This window comes from Nerophis lumbriciformis, linkage group LG18 (genome assembly GCF_033978685.3).
Source record: "Nerophis lumbriciformis linkage group LG18, RoL_Nlum_v2.1, whole genome shotgun sequence".
Classification (NCBI taxonomy): Eukaryota; Metazoa; Chordata; class Actinopteri; order Syngnathiformes; family Syngnathidae; genus Nerophis; species Nerophis lumbriciformis.
This window is the reverse complement of record NC_084565.2, coordinates 11,138,879-11,150,525: the sequence shown is the minus strand read 5'-3', so window position 1 is coordinate 11,150,525 and position 11,647 is coordinate 11,138,879. Positions and strand designations below refer to the sequence as shown.

At 41.9% G+C, this 11,647-nt stretch overlaps 1 protein-coding gene across 2 annotated transcripts in view; it reads right to left on the bottom strand.

Moving 5' to 3' along the window:
• Window positions 1-5,011: 5,011 nt before the first annotated feature.
• Window positions 5,012-11,647, bottom strand: part of dhrs3b (dehydrogenase/reductase (SDR family) member 3b) — a 52,192-nt gene continuing 45,556 nt past the window's right edge. For both annotated transcript variants that reach the window (XM_061978549.1, XM_061978550.2), the window contains 3 exons: window positions 10,498-10,736; window positions 5,482-5,607; window positions 5,012-5,416 (listed from right to left, as the gene is read on the bottom strand). In XM_061978549.1, coding sequence (XP_061834533.1) covers window positions 5,332-5,416; window positions 5,482-5,607; window positions 10,498-10,736 — 450 coding nt within the window. In that variant the 3' untranslated portion in view covers window positions 5,012-5,331. The remainder of the gene's footprint in view (window positions 5,417-5,481; window positions 5,608-10,497; window positions 10,737-11,647) is intronic.

The following is an 11,647-nucleotide window of genomic DNA, read 5'->3' as shown; positions in this document are numbered from 1 at the left end:
TCTGGTTCCTCCTAATTGATGTTCTTTTATGCGTAGAGAGTCCAGTCCCCATAGTTTGCGGTCACAGGACATACTTGGCATGTTTGTTCTTCGAACCAACACCATCCATCCATCTTCTTCCGCTTAACCGAGGTCGGGTCGCGGGGGCAGCAGCCTAAGCAGGGAAGCCCAGACTTCCCTCTCCCCAGCCACTTCGTCCAGCTCTTCCTTTGGGACCCCGAGGCGTTCCCATGCCAGCCGGAAGACATAGTCTTCCCAACGTGTCCTGGGTCTTCCCCGCGGCCTCCTACCGATCGGACGTGCCCTAAACACCTCCCTAAGGAGGCGCTCGGGTGGCATCCTGACCAGATGCTCGAACCACCTCATCTGGCTCCTCTCGATGTGGAGGAGCAGCGGCTTTACTTTGAGCTCCCCCCGAATGACAGAGCTTCTCACCCTATCTCTAAGGGAGAGCCCCGCCGCCCGGCGGAGGAAACTCATTTCGGCCGCTTGTACCCGTGATCTTGTCCTTTCGGTCATAACCCAAAGCTCATGACCATAGGTGAGGATGGGAACGTAGATCGACCGGTAAATTGAGAGCTTTGCCTTCCGGCTCAGCTCCTTCTTCACCACAACGGATCGATACAGCGTCCGCATTACTGAAGACGCCGCACCGATCCTCCTGTCAATCTCACGATCCACTCTTCCCTCACTCGTGAACAAGACTCCGAGGTACTTGAACTCCTCCACTTGGGGCAAGATCTCCTCCCCAACCCGGAGATGGCACTCCACCCTTTTCCGGGCGAGAACCATGGACTCGGACTTGGAGGTGCTGATTCTCATCCCAGTCGCTTCACACTCGGCTGCGAACCGATCCAGCGAGAGCTGAAGATCCTGGCCAGATGAAGCCATCAGGACCACATCATCTGCAAAAAGCAGAGACCTAATCCTGCAGCCACCAAACCAGATCCCCTCAACGCCTTGACTGCGCCTAGAAATTCTGTCCATAAAAGTTATGAACAGAATGGGTGACAAAGGGCAGCCTTGGCGGAGTCCAAACCTCACTGGAAACGTGTCCGACTTACTGCCGGCAATGCGGACCAAGCTCTGGCACTGATCATACAGGGAGCGGACTGCCACAATCAGACAGTCCGATACCCCATACTCCCTGAGCACTCCCCACAGGACTTCCCGAGGGACACGGTCGAATGCCTTCTCCAAGTCCACAAAACACATGTAGACTGGTTGGGCAAACTCCCATGCACCCTCAAGGACCCTGCCGAGAGTATAGAGCTGGTCCACAGTTCCACGACCAGGACGAAAACCACACTGTTCCTCCTGAATCCGAGGTTCGACTATCCGGCGTAGCCTCCTCTCCAGTACACCCGAATAGACCTTACCGGGAAGGCTGAGGAGTGTGATCCCACGATAGTTAGAACACACCCTCCGGTTCTCCTTCTTAAAGAGAGGAACCACCACCCCGGTCTGCCAATCCAGAGGTACCGCCCCCGATGTCCACGCGATGCTGCAGAGTCTTATCAACCAAGACAGCCCCACAGCATCCAGAGCCTTAAGGAACTCCGAACCAACACAAGTCTTGAAACAGGTTTTAGATTTGCTGTTCCATGGTCTTGGAATAACTTACAAAAGGATCTGAAGTTATCTGAACTCATCACTTTTGGGGGAATTTCAGCCCAAGTTAAAGGATTGAGAAGCTGTTTCTATTGGGCAATGAACATGTTTTTATTGAATAATTAAAATTTTTTACCGATTGTGTCTAATATGTTTGTTGTAAGTAATTTGTGCTTTTACCTATAGTGTGCGACTGCTCTGGTTTGTTGTTCTATGTATGGATGATACCTGTTTCTGTTGCCCTCCTGGCCAGGTCACTCTTGTAAAATAGATTTGAATCTCAACTAGATGAGGCTATTAGTGAAGGAATTGCGTGTGGATGCTGAAGTTGAATTGAAATCCTGGAATTGTTTTAGAATTGTTGAAGTCGAGCACGTAATTACCATACAGGCTGATTGTTTTGAAGTTGGAACAGTTTGAATCAGAAGAAAAATGTGGGAGTTGTGGAACTTTGTAGAATGTCCCATTCATTTCAATGGGAATTTTCCAAACATTTGGAAATTTCGGGAAAGGCGTGAGTTTTTTTGAAAATGGTAGACAACTTGAATGGTCTGAATGTGTTAAAGTAGTTGGTGTTGGAATTTTTCAAAATCGGTCAAAAAATGTTGAAGAAGTAACATGTTGAATTCAGAAATTATATTACGGGATTCCTGGAATTTCGGGAAAATCGGGAATTTTTCCAGTTAAAAAAACCAACCTTTTTTTTTGTCCTGATTGAATGGCGTGGACATCGGGGGCGGTACCTCTGGATTGGCAGACCGGGGTGGTGGTTCCTCTCTTTAAGAAGGGGAACCGGAGGGTGTGTTCTAACTATCGTGGGATCACACTCCTCAGCCTTCCCGGTAAGGTCTATTCAGGTGTACTGGAGAGGAGGCTACGCCGGATACCTCGGATTCAGGAGGAACAGCGTGGTTTTCGTCCTGGTCGTGGAACTGTGGACCAGCTCTATACTCTCGGCAGGGTCCTTGAGGGTGCATGGGAGTTTGCCCAACCAGTCTACATGTGCTTTGTGGACTTGGAGAAGGCATTCGACCGTGTCCCTCGGGAAGTCCTGTGGGGAGTGCTCAGAGAGTATGGGGTATCGGACTGTCTGATTTTGGCGGTCTGCTCCCTGTATGATCAGTGTCAGAGCTTGGTCCGCATTGCCGGCAGTAAGTCGGACACGTTTCCAGTGAGGGTTGGACTCCGCCAAGGCTGCCCTTTGTCACCCATTCTTTTCTGAACTTTTATGGACAGAATTTCTAGGCGCAGTCAAGGCGTTGAGGGGATCTGGTTTGGTGGCTGCGGGATTAGGTCTCTGCTTTTTGCAGATGATGTGGTCCTGATGGCTTCATCTGGCCAGGATCTTCAGCTCTCGTTGGATCGGTTCACAGCCGAGTGTGAAGCGACTGGGATGAGAATCAGCACCTCCAAGTCCGAGTCCATGGTTCTCGCCCGGAAAAGGGTGGAATGCCATCTTCGGGTTGGGGAGGAGACCCTGCTCCAAGTGGAGGAGTTCAAGTACCTCGGAGTCTTGTTCACGAGTGAGGGAAGAGTGGATGGTGAGATCGACAGGCGGATCGGTGCGGCGTCTTCAGTAATGCGGACGCTGTATCGATCCGTCGTGGTGAAGAAGGAGCTGAGCCGGAAGGCAAAGCTCTCAATTTACCGGTCGATCTACGTTCCCATCCTCACCTATGGTCATGAGCTTTGGGTTATGACCGAAAGGACAAGATCACGGGTACAAGCGGCCGAAATGAGTTTCCTCCACCGGGTGGCAGGGCTCTCCCTTAGAGATAGGGTGAGAAGCTCTGTCATCCGGGGGGAGCTCAAAGTAAAGCCGCTGCTCCTTCACATGGAGAGGAGCCAGATGAGGTGGTTCGGGCATCTGGTCAGGATGCCACCCGATCGCCTCCCTCGGGAGGTGTTTAGGGCACGTCCAACCGGTAGGAGGCCACGGGGAAGACCCAGGACACGTTGGGAAGACTATGTGTCCCGGCTGGCCTGGGAACGCCTCGGGATCCCCCGGGAGGAGCTGGACGAAGTGGCTGGGGAGAGGGAAGTCTGGGCTTCCCTGCTTAGGCTGCTGCCCCCGCGACCCGACCTCGGATAAGCGGAAGAAGATGGATGGATTGAATGGTTGAAAATGTGGAAGGAGTAGTCGCCAGAAAAAAGGGTGGAAATAGGGCTTTGGAAAACCAGGAATTCTGGAAAATCCTGGAATTGTTTTGAACTTGGAAAAAAGATAGTTTAAATTCCCAGGATGGTGAAATGTGTTGAAGGTGGAATGGTTTGATTGGATTGAAAAATGTGGAAATGGTGGAAGTTTGAAAAATGGCCAATTCATTTTGAATGGAAAAAACATCCTGGAAAACCGGGAATTCTGGGAAATCTGGGAGTTTTTGGAATTTGTCAAGGGAAAGCCCGCGATTCCCGAATAGGCTGAACAGTTTGAAGTTGAAATGGTTTGAATCGGGTGAAAAATGTGGAAGGTAGAGCGCGGAAAAATCTGGAAAAGAAATAGATTAATAAATAGATGAATTTTGGTGTTTTTTTTTTAACCTTGTTAATTAAAGGAAAATAAACAGAAACCGTTAACCATACTTGCCAACCCTCCCGAATTTTCCGCGAGACTCCCGAAATTCGGCGCCTCTCCCGAAAACCTCCCGGGACAAATATTCTCCCGAAAATCTCCCGATTTTCAGCCGGAGCTGGAGGCCACGCCCCCTCCAGCTCCATGCGGACCTGAGTGAGGACAGCCTTTTTTTCACGACGGGAGGACAACAGGGTGACAAGAACTAAATCATCCAGACTAGAGATAAATTGTATTATTATGTTTATCTTACTTAAAAATAAATATATTTATTGATTACAAAAAAAACCTAAATACATTTTTACTATATTTTGCTCAAAACATCATTGTATTTTTATTTTTTCTGACTCCTTATTACATCCAGCCATAGAATATACATTAAAATAAACATATTTGAAATAATTAATTTTAAATTATAATAATTCATTTAAAATGACCATATTTAATTATTAAAATAGCTTGTTTATCAACAACTTTAGCATTTTATTCAATACATTTTGAAGCTCTCAGAAGCCAAGTTATGTCATATTCCTTAATATTTATTTATGCAAGTTTGAAGTATCAATTATCCAAACACAGTGTTTGCATATTTTCAGGATGTATGTATGTATATATATATATGTATATGTATGAAATACTTGACTTGGTGAATTCTAGCTGTCAATATATTCCTCCCCTCTTAACCACGCCCCCAAACATGCCCCGACCACGCCCCCCACCTCCCGAAATCGGAGGTCTCAAGGTTGGCAAGTACCGGTATGCCGTTAACACACCTGCTATCAATCTAAAAACAGCCATCTTTTTCTCCTACGTTGTCTTTTTCTATGTAAATAAGAAGGAAGTTTGTCTCTAGAACTGCACTTTATTATCTCCACGATGCAAATATAAAATGAAGGGAAGTTAAAAAACAGGAAACATAAAAATGGACTAAAACAATTGTCACACGTACATAATCCCTGACTCTCTTGGAAAAGGTGCCCAGAACCCCTCAGTCCAAATAAAGTTCCACCCTTAAGCACCTTGCAAATGTCTTTGTGATGGCACTTCCTGCACCTCCACATGTCCAACATATCTTTGTTATGGCACTTGCTGCACCTCCACATGTCCTTAGGTCCATATTGCCTTCATTAGGAGGTTGTCGTGGAGGCTCATGTCCGCCCTTTGAATGTGTTCATGCAGGTATAACTCCCCGTAAACTTGTGGATTTCTTCAAGTGCAACTTGTGGCATGAAGCTGCAACACAAAGAGCAGAGACGGATCAGTAGAACATACCAGAAGAGACAAAAAGAAAACCTCACCTTTTAAGAACGACCAGGGCGTGCATGGTCCAAGGCAGGTAGAGGAAGGCCACACCCGCTCGGACTGCGTCCACCGTCTTCTGGGCGACCACTTCAGGCTTGAGGGGCGGAAACAGATGAGGGAATCTGTTGGAATAATTGTTTGTAAGTTATCACAAAAGAAACGTTGTATTACATTATGTTCCTGATAAGAAGATGAAGGCTGTCTTTCGAGGCCTAACAAGAGGAAGAAGGCTTGTGACACGCCACTGTGATTTCAACACGGACAGATGGCAGGATCTGCTCAACTTCCAGAGGAACTCTCTTTGAAGTGTTAAACGAACTCTCTTTGAAGTATTTCACAAACTCTCTTCCAACTATTTGGTAACCGAGATCAACGCTATTTACGACCCGCTGCCCTCTTGAAGTCACTGTGGTCAGGAGACGGGAGGGGTTATCCATTGTCCTCCAACACCTGCCCCAGCTGGATCCAGGAAGAGCCCAAGCCCGAGAAATCCTCTTCTTGGTCTTCAAAGCGACCGAAAACAATGACTGTTTTACATACTTCCCATTCCTGCTGTGACATGTGTTGGTGCGTGAACATTGAACATCTGAATAAAAGAGGAGACGAAAACCTTCTTCGTCAGAGCGTGGTGCAGGACTGTACAGAGAGTGCAGTGGCCATGTCTCTCCTCAATATTGAGTCCAAATTGAATTCTGTCTCTGTTTGATTCCTTGCCTTTTGTCTTGTTTAATAGATGTCCTCAGTGTTTGAACGTGACAGAATCTGACCAGGGAAACCACACGGAGGATTTCAGTCAACAAGCAACAATTAGCGTGTTCACCTGTGGGATGTTCCAAATAAGACTTTGATGAGCATTCCTCAACTCTCCAAACGAGCTAATATTTGCAAAAAGTTTTCCAGTTTGAACGTTAAATATCTTGTCTTTGCAGTCTATTCAATTGAATATAAGTTGAAAAGGATTTGTTGTATTCTCTTTTTATTCACCATTTACACAACGTGACAACTTCACGGCTTTTGTAGTTTGTAGATAGAAATAATAAATTGTGATGTTGTGGTGCAAATAGAAAGTAAAAACAAAGAGTGTTCCTGGTGCAAAGACAAGTATTCAACAAAATAACCTGCACTTAAAGGGGAACATTATCACCAGACCTATGTAAGCGTCAATATATACCTTGATGTTGCAGAAAAAAGACCATATATTTTTTAGCCACTGGGAACTGATTTTTAATGGTTTTAACCCTTTTGAAATTGTGATAATGTTCCCCTTTAAGTGTCATGTCTGTGTAATCATGTTTTGTTTAGTTATTGCACTCTTTAGTTTCTGGCTTTTCACTCCCTTGTCTTGTTTCCATGATTACCCATTAGTTTTCACCTGTCACGTCACGCACCTGTTTCACGTTTTGAGTCACGCACCTGTTTTCGTTAATCATGTCTGTAGTATTTAAGTTCATTGTTTTTCAGTTTGTCTTTCTGGTGACATCCCCACATTTATGCTCTGCACATTTCTGACTCTTTTTTCATGCCCATCGTTCACGCTGCTCCTTTTTGTCCATGCCAAGTAAGTTTTGTTTATTATTGCCACAGTTAGTGTTTTTTGTTGTTCATAGTTTTTGCCTTTGTGCAAGTGTTTGGTTTCATAGTTTGTTCTCCGCCATTGTGCGCCCCTTTTGTTTACTTCCTTGTTTTGTGTTTATGGTGTTTAAATAAAAATGTACCTGCATTCCCGTCTCGCCCGAGCCAACTTTCCGTTGCCTTCGAGAAAAACTAAACCCCAGGACCAAGTCATGACATTAAGTATATCTATAATTGCGGAGAGGAACAAGTTCAATGTGTACAAACATTTAAGTCCAACCTTAAAACTAATCTATATACTCTCACTTTTAAACAGACTATGTGTTAGACCAGTTGACCTGCCGCTTGTCTTTTTTGCCCCCCCCCATTTGCATTTGTGATTTAGAGCTACATAAATAAACTTTGATTGATTTTATCTATAAATTACTAATTTATGTCCGTTTTTTTAAACTATATTCAAAGGTTAATTTTGCTGGTCTAATAAATACTATTTTTTTTTTATTAATTAATAATCGTGATTGCAATGTCAACCAAAAATAATCATGTTTATTATTTGTGCCATAATTGTCCAGCCCGAGCCTACAGTGTTGATTAACAGTTAAATGTCCGCCAGCCACCAGTACCAATATTTTGGTACCGGTACCATAATGCATTTTAATACTTTTCTAAATAAAGCGGACCACAAACAAAATGTCATTATTGGCTTTATTTGAACTAAAACTGTTATGATACATTAAATATATAAGTCTTGTTGCAATCAAAGAATAATTGAGTCCTTTAATAAAATGTTGAACTTACTAGACAACTTGTCTTTTAGTAGTAAGTAAACAAACAAAGACTCCTAATTAGTCGTATGCAGTAACATATTGTGTCAAACTTCACCTTTGTTTGTTTACAAGCCAAAATACATCAATTCTCCCTCTTATGTCTCCACAGATTGTCTGCTTGTAAGTACACAGAGCGTATGCCACAAAAATAAAAATAGGTATTTTTCAGAAGCAGTATAGTACTGTTTTTAATCCATTAGTATTGCAGTACTAGGTTAGTACTGGTATACCGTACAAGCCTAATCCTTTAACATTGCAACGTGCATGTCAACATGGATGTACATGAGGATTAACCCTTTTCTCTGCATAGTTTTTATAAACACAGTGACACATTTGATTAATATTCCCCAAATTGGTCCAATGAGGGTTTGATTGGAAAGAAAGTATCAGGAAAGGCCAAATGTAATGCATACCAGTATTAGTATAGTACCGCGATACTAATGAATCATATTCAGTACTATACTGCCTCTAAAAAGTACCTGTCCCCCACCCTCCGGCCCTCGTCGTCGTCACGTCGTGTCATTGCTGGTTTTACGAGCGGAGGAGCATGTTGGGCAGCGCACACACACAGAGTACTTACAAGCAGACACAGTGTGTAGACAGAAAAGGGAGAATGGACGCATTTTGGTGTAAAAAGTAAAGATAAAGGTGAAGTTATAACACTGAAACACCCTCAGGAAGAGGTGCTTTAAGACATGGCTAGATAGCTAGCGGCTAATATCCATCCACAGTGTTTTAGCTACTTCTAAATCACTAATCCTCGTCTCCATGGCGACAAATAAAGTAAGTTTCTTACAAGTATCATTATCACTGCAGGACGAGGAATAGCTAAACATGCTTCACTACACACCGTAGCTCACCGCCGTCACAATGTAAACAAATGCCATTGGTGGATCTACACCTGACATCCACTGTAGTGATACCAAGTACATGAGCGTATCTAGTCGATACTACTATGATTATATTGATATTTTGTAGCATCACAACATCTTTTTTCGTTTAAAAAAAATGAATATTATGTTTATAAAGTCAGTAAATATGTCCCTGGACACATGAGGACTTTGAATATGACCAATGTATGATCCTGTAATTACTTGGTATCACATCCATACCTAAATGTGTGGTATCATCCAAAACTAATGTGAAGTATCAAAGAAGAGAAGAATAAGTGATTATTACATTTTAACAGAAGTGTAGATAGAACATGTTAAAAGAGAAAATAAGCAGATATTAACAGTAAATGAACACATTTTTACAGTTTGTCCCTCATAATGTGTACAAAATAATAGGTGTATAAATGACACAATATGTTACTGCATACGACTAATTAGGAGTCTTTGTTTGTTTACTTACTACTAAAAGACAAGTTGTCTAGTATGTTCAACATTTTATTTAAGGACTAAATGACAATAATAAACATATGTTTCATGTACACTAACATTTTTTGTTAAAATAAAGCCAACAATGCAATTTTTGGTGGTCCCCTTTATTTAATAAAGTATCGAAAAGTATCAAAAAGTATCGAAATATTATTATCCGGACAACACTGTGCTTTACCAATCAAATGTGTGCTTATTCTACCATAATTTTTTAAGAATCTGAATTTATAAATATTAATCATGAAATGTTGTTAGTAATGTATATTAAAAAAATACTAATAAAAAAAAAATATGACTAATTAGGAGTCTTTGTTTGTTTACTTACTACTAAAAAACAAGTTGTCTAGTATGTTCACTATTTTATTTAAGGACTAAATGACAATAATAAACATATGTTTCATGTACACTAAAATTTTTTGTTAAAATAAAGCCAACAATGCAATTTTTGGTGGTTCCCTTTATTTAATAAAGTATCGAAAAGTATCAAAAAGTATCGAAATACATTTTGGTACAGGTACCAAAATATTAGTATCCGGACAACACTGTGCTTTACCAATCAAATGTGTGCTTATTCTACCATAATTTATTAAGAATCTTAATTTATAAATATTAATCATGAAATGCTGTTAGTACTGTATATTAAAAAAATACTAATACAAATATATATGACTAATTAGCAGTCTTTGTTTGTTTACTTACTACTAAAAAAACAAGTTGTCTAGTATGTTCACTATTTTATTTAAGGACTAAATGACAATAATAAACATATGTTTCATGTACACTAACATTTTTTGTTACAATAAAGCCAATGACATTTTTGTAGTCCCCTTTATTTATTGAAATACTGTACATTTTGGTACCAGTACCAAAACATTGGTATGGGGACAGCACTAATGCATACCAAGTCTTCCTTACTCAGCCTATGAACTTTTCAGGCAAAATAGATAACTTTGGATAAAAGTGTCTAACCAGCAGGACAATTAAGTTCCACACTTGGATGGATGTTTCCACCAAGAGAGTGAATGCAGGCTTTAGGACTCAAAGAAGCGGGGACATATTTTATTGACCCTCACTAAAGTGTACTGACGAACGGTGTAATTTAGATTGACCTTTTCAAATGGAAGCGAATAAAGAATACGGAGCTATTTTAGAAGCCCATAGTCTGATCTAACGCCGTCTGCAGATACCAGCAGGACCAAGCCAGGTCATAAACCGGGTCGGACGAGTTCCACACCTGACTCGCATGCCTTGGAACATTTGGGTGTTGGTGTGGAAGGGGAGGACGGTGGTGCAGCCCACGCCGGGACAGTCCAGCAGGCCCAGCGTCAAGCTCTCCATGAAGGCCAAGGAGGAGGCCTTGGAGGTGCAGTAGTCTATGGCCCCGGGGATGGGAGACTGGGCCAGGATGGAGTTGATGCAGACCACGTGACCACGCTGCAGCTCCAGCATGCGGGGCAGGAAGGCCTTGGTGGTCTGCCACAGGTCAGGAAGGAAACATAGTCAAGCACTGGATTATTTCTAGAGGATAACTCCACTTCAGTGTGCATATTCACTCTTATGACCTCCATTTATTACAACAATGCGGTGAATTCTACATTTTCTGTTATTGGAAACTAATAATCTGCATAAAGGTTGCTATTTCTTCTGAAACATGCAACAAAACTAATAGTCTGCATGAAAGGTTGCTATTTCTTCTGAAACATGCAACAAAATTAATAGTCTGTGTGAAAGGTTGCTATTTCTTCTGAAACATGCAACAAAACTAATAGTCTGCATGAAAGGTTGCTATTTCTTCTGAAACATGCAACAAAACTAATAGTCTGCACGAAAGGTTGCTAAGACTATTAGTTTTGTTGCATGTTTCAGAAGAAATAGCAACCCTTCACGCAGACTATTAGTTTTGTTGCATGTTTCAGAATAAATAGCAACCCTTCACGCAGACTATTAGTTTTGTTGCATGTTTCAGATGAAATAGCAACCTTTCATGCAGACTATTAGTTTTGTTGCATGTTTCAGAAGAAATAGCAACCTTTCACGCAGACTATTAGTTTTGTTGCATGTTTCAGAAGAAATAGCAACCTTTCATGCAGACTATTAGTTTTGTTGCATGTTTCAGAAGAAATAGCAACCTTTCACGCAGACTATTAGTATTGTTGCATGTTTCAGAAGAAATAGCAACCTTTTGTGTAGACTATTAGTTTTGTTGCATGTTTTAGAAGAAATAGCAACCTTTATGCAGACTATTAGTTTTGTTGCATGTTTCAGAAGAAATAGCAACCTTTCACGCAGACTATTAGTTTTGTTGCATGTTTCAGAAGAAATAGCAACTTTTCATGCAGACTATTAGTTTTGTTGCATGTTTCAGAAGAAATAGCAACCTTTCA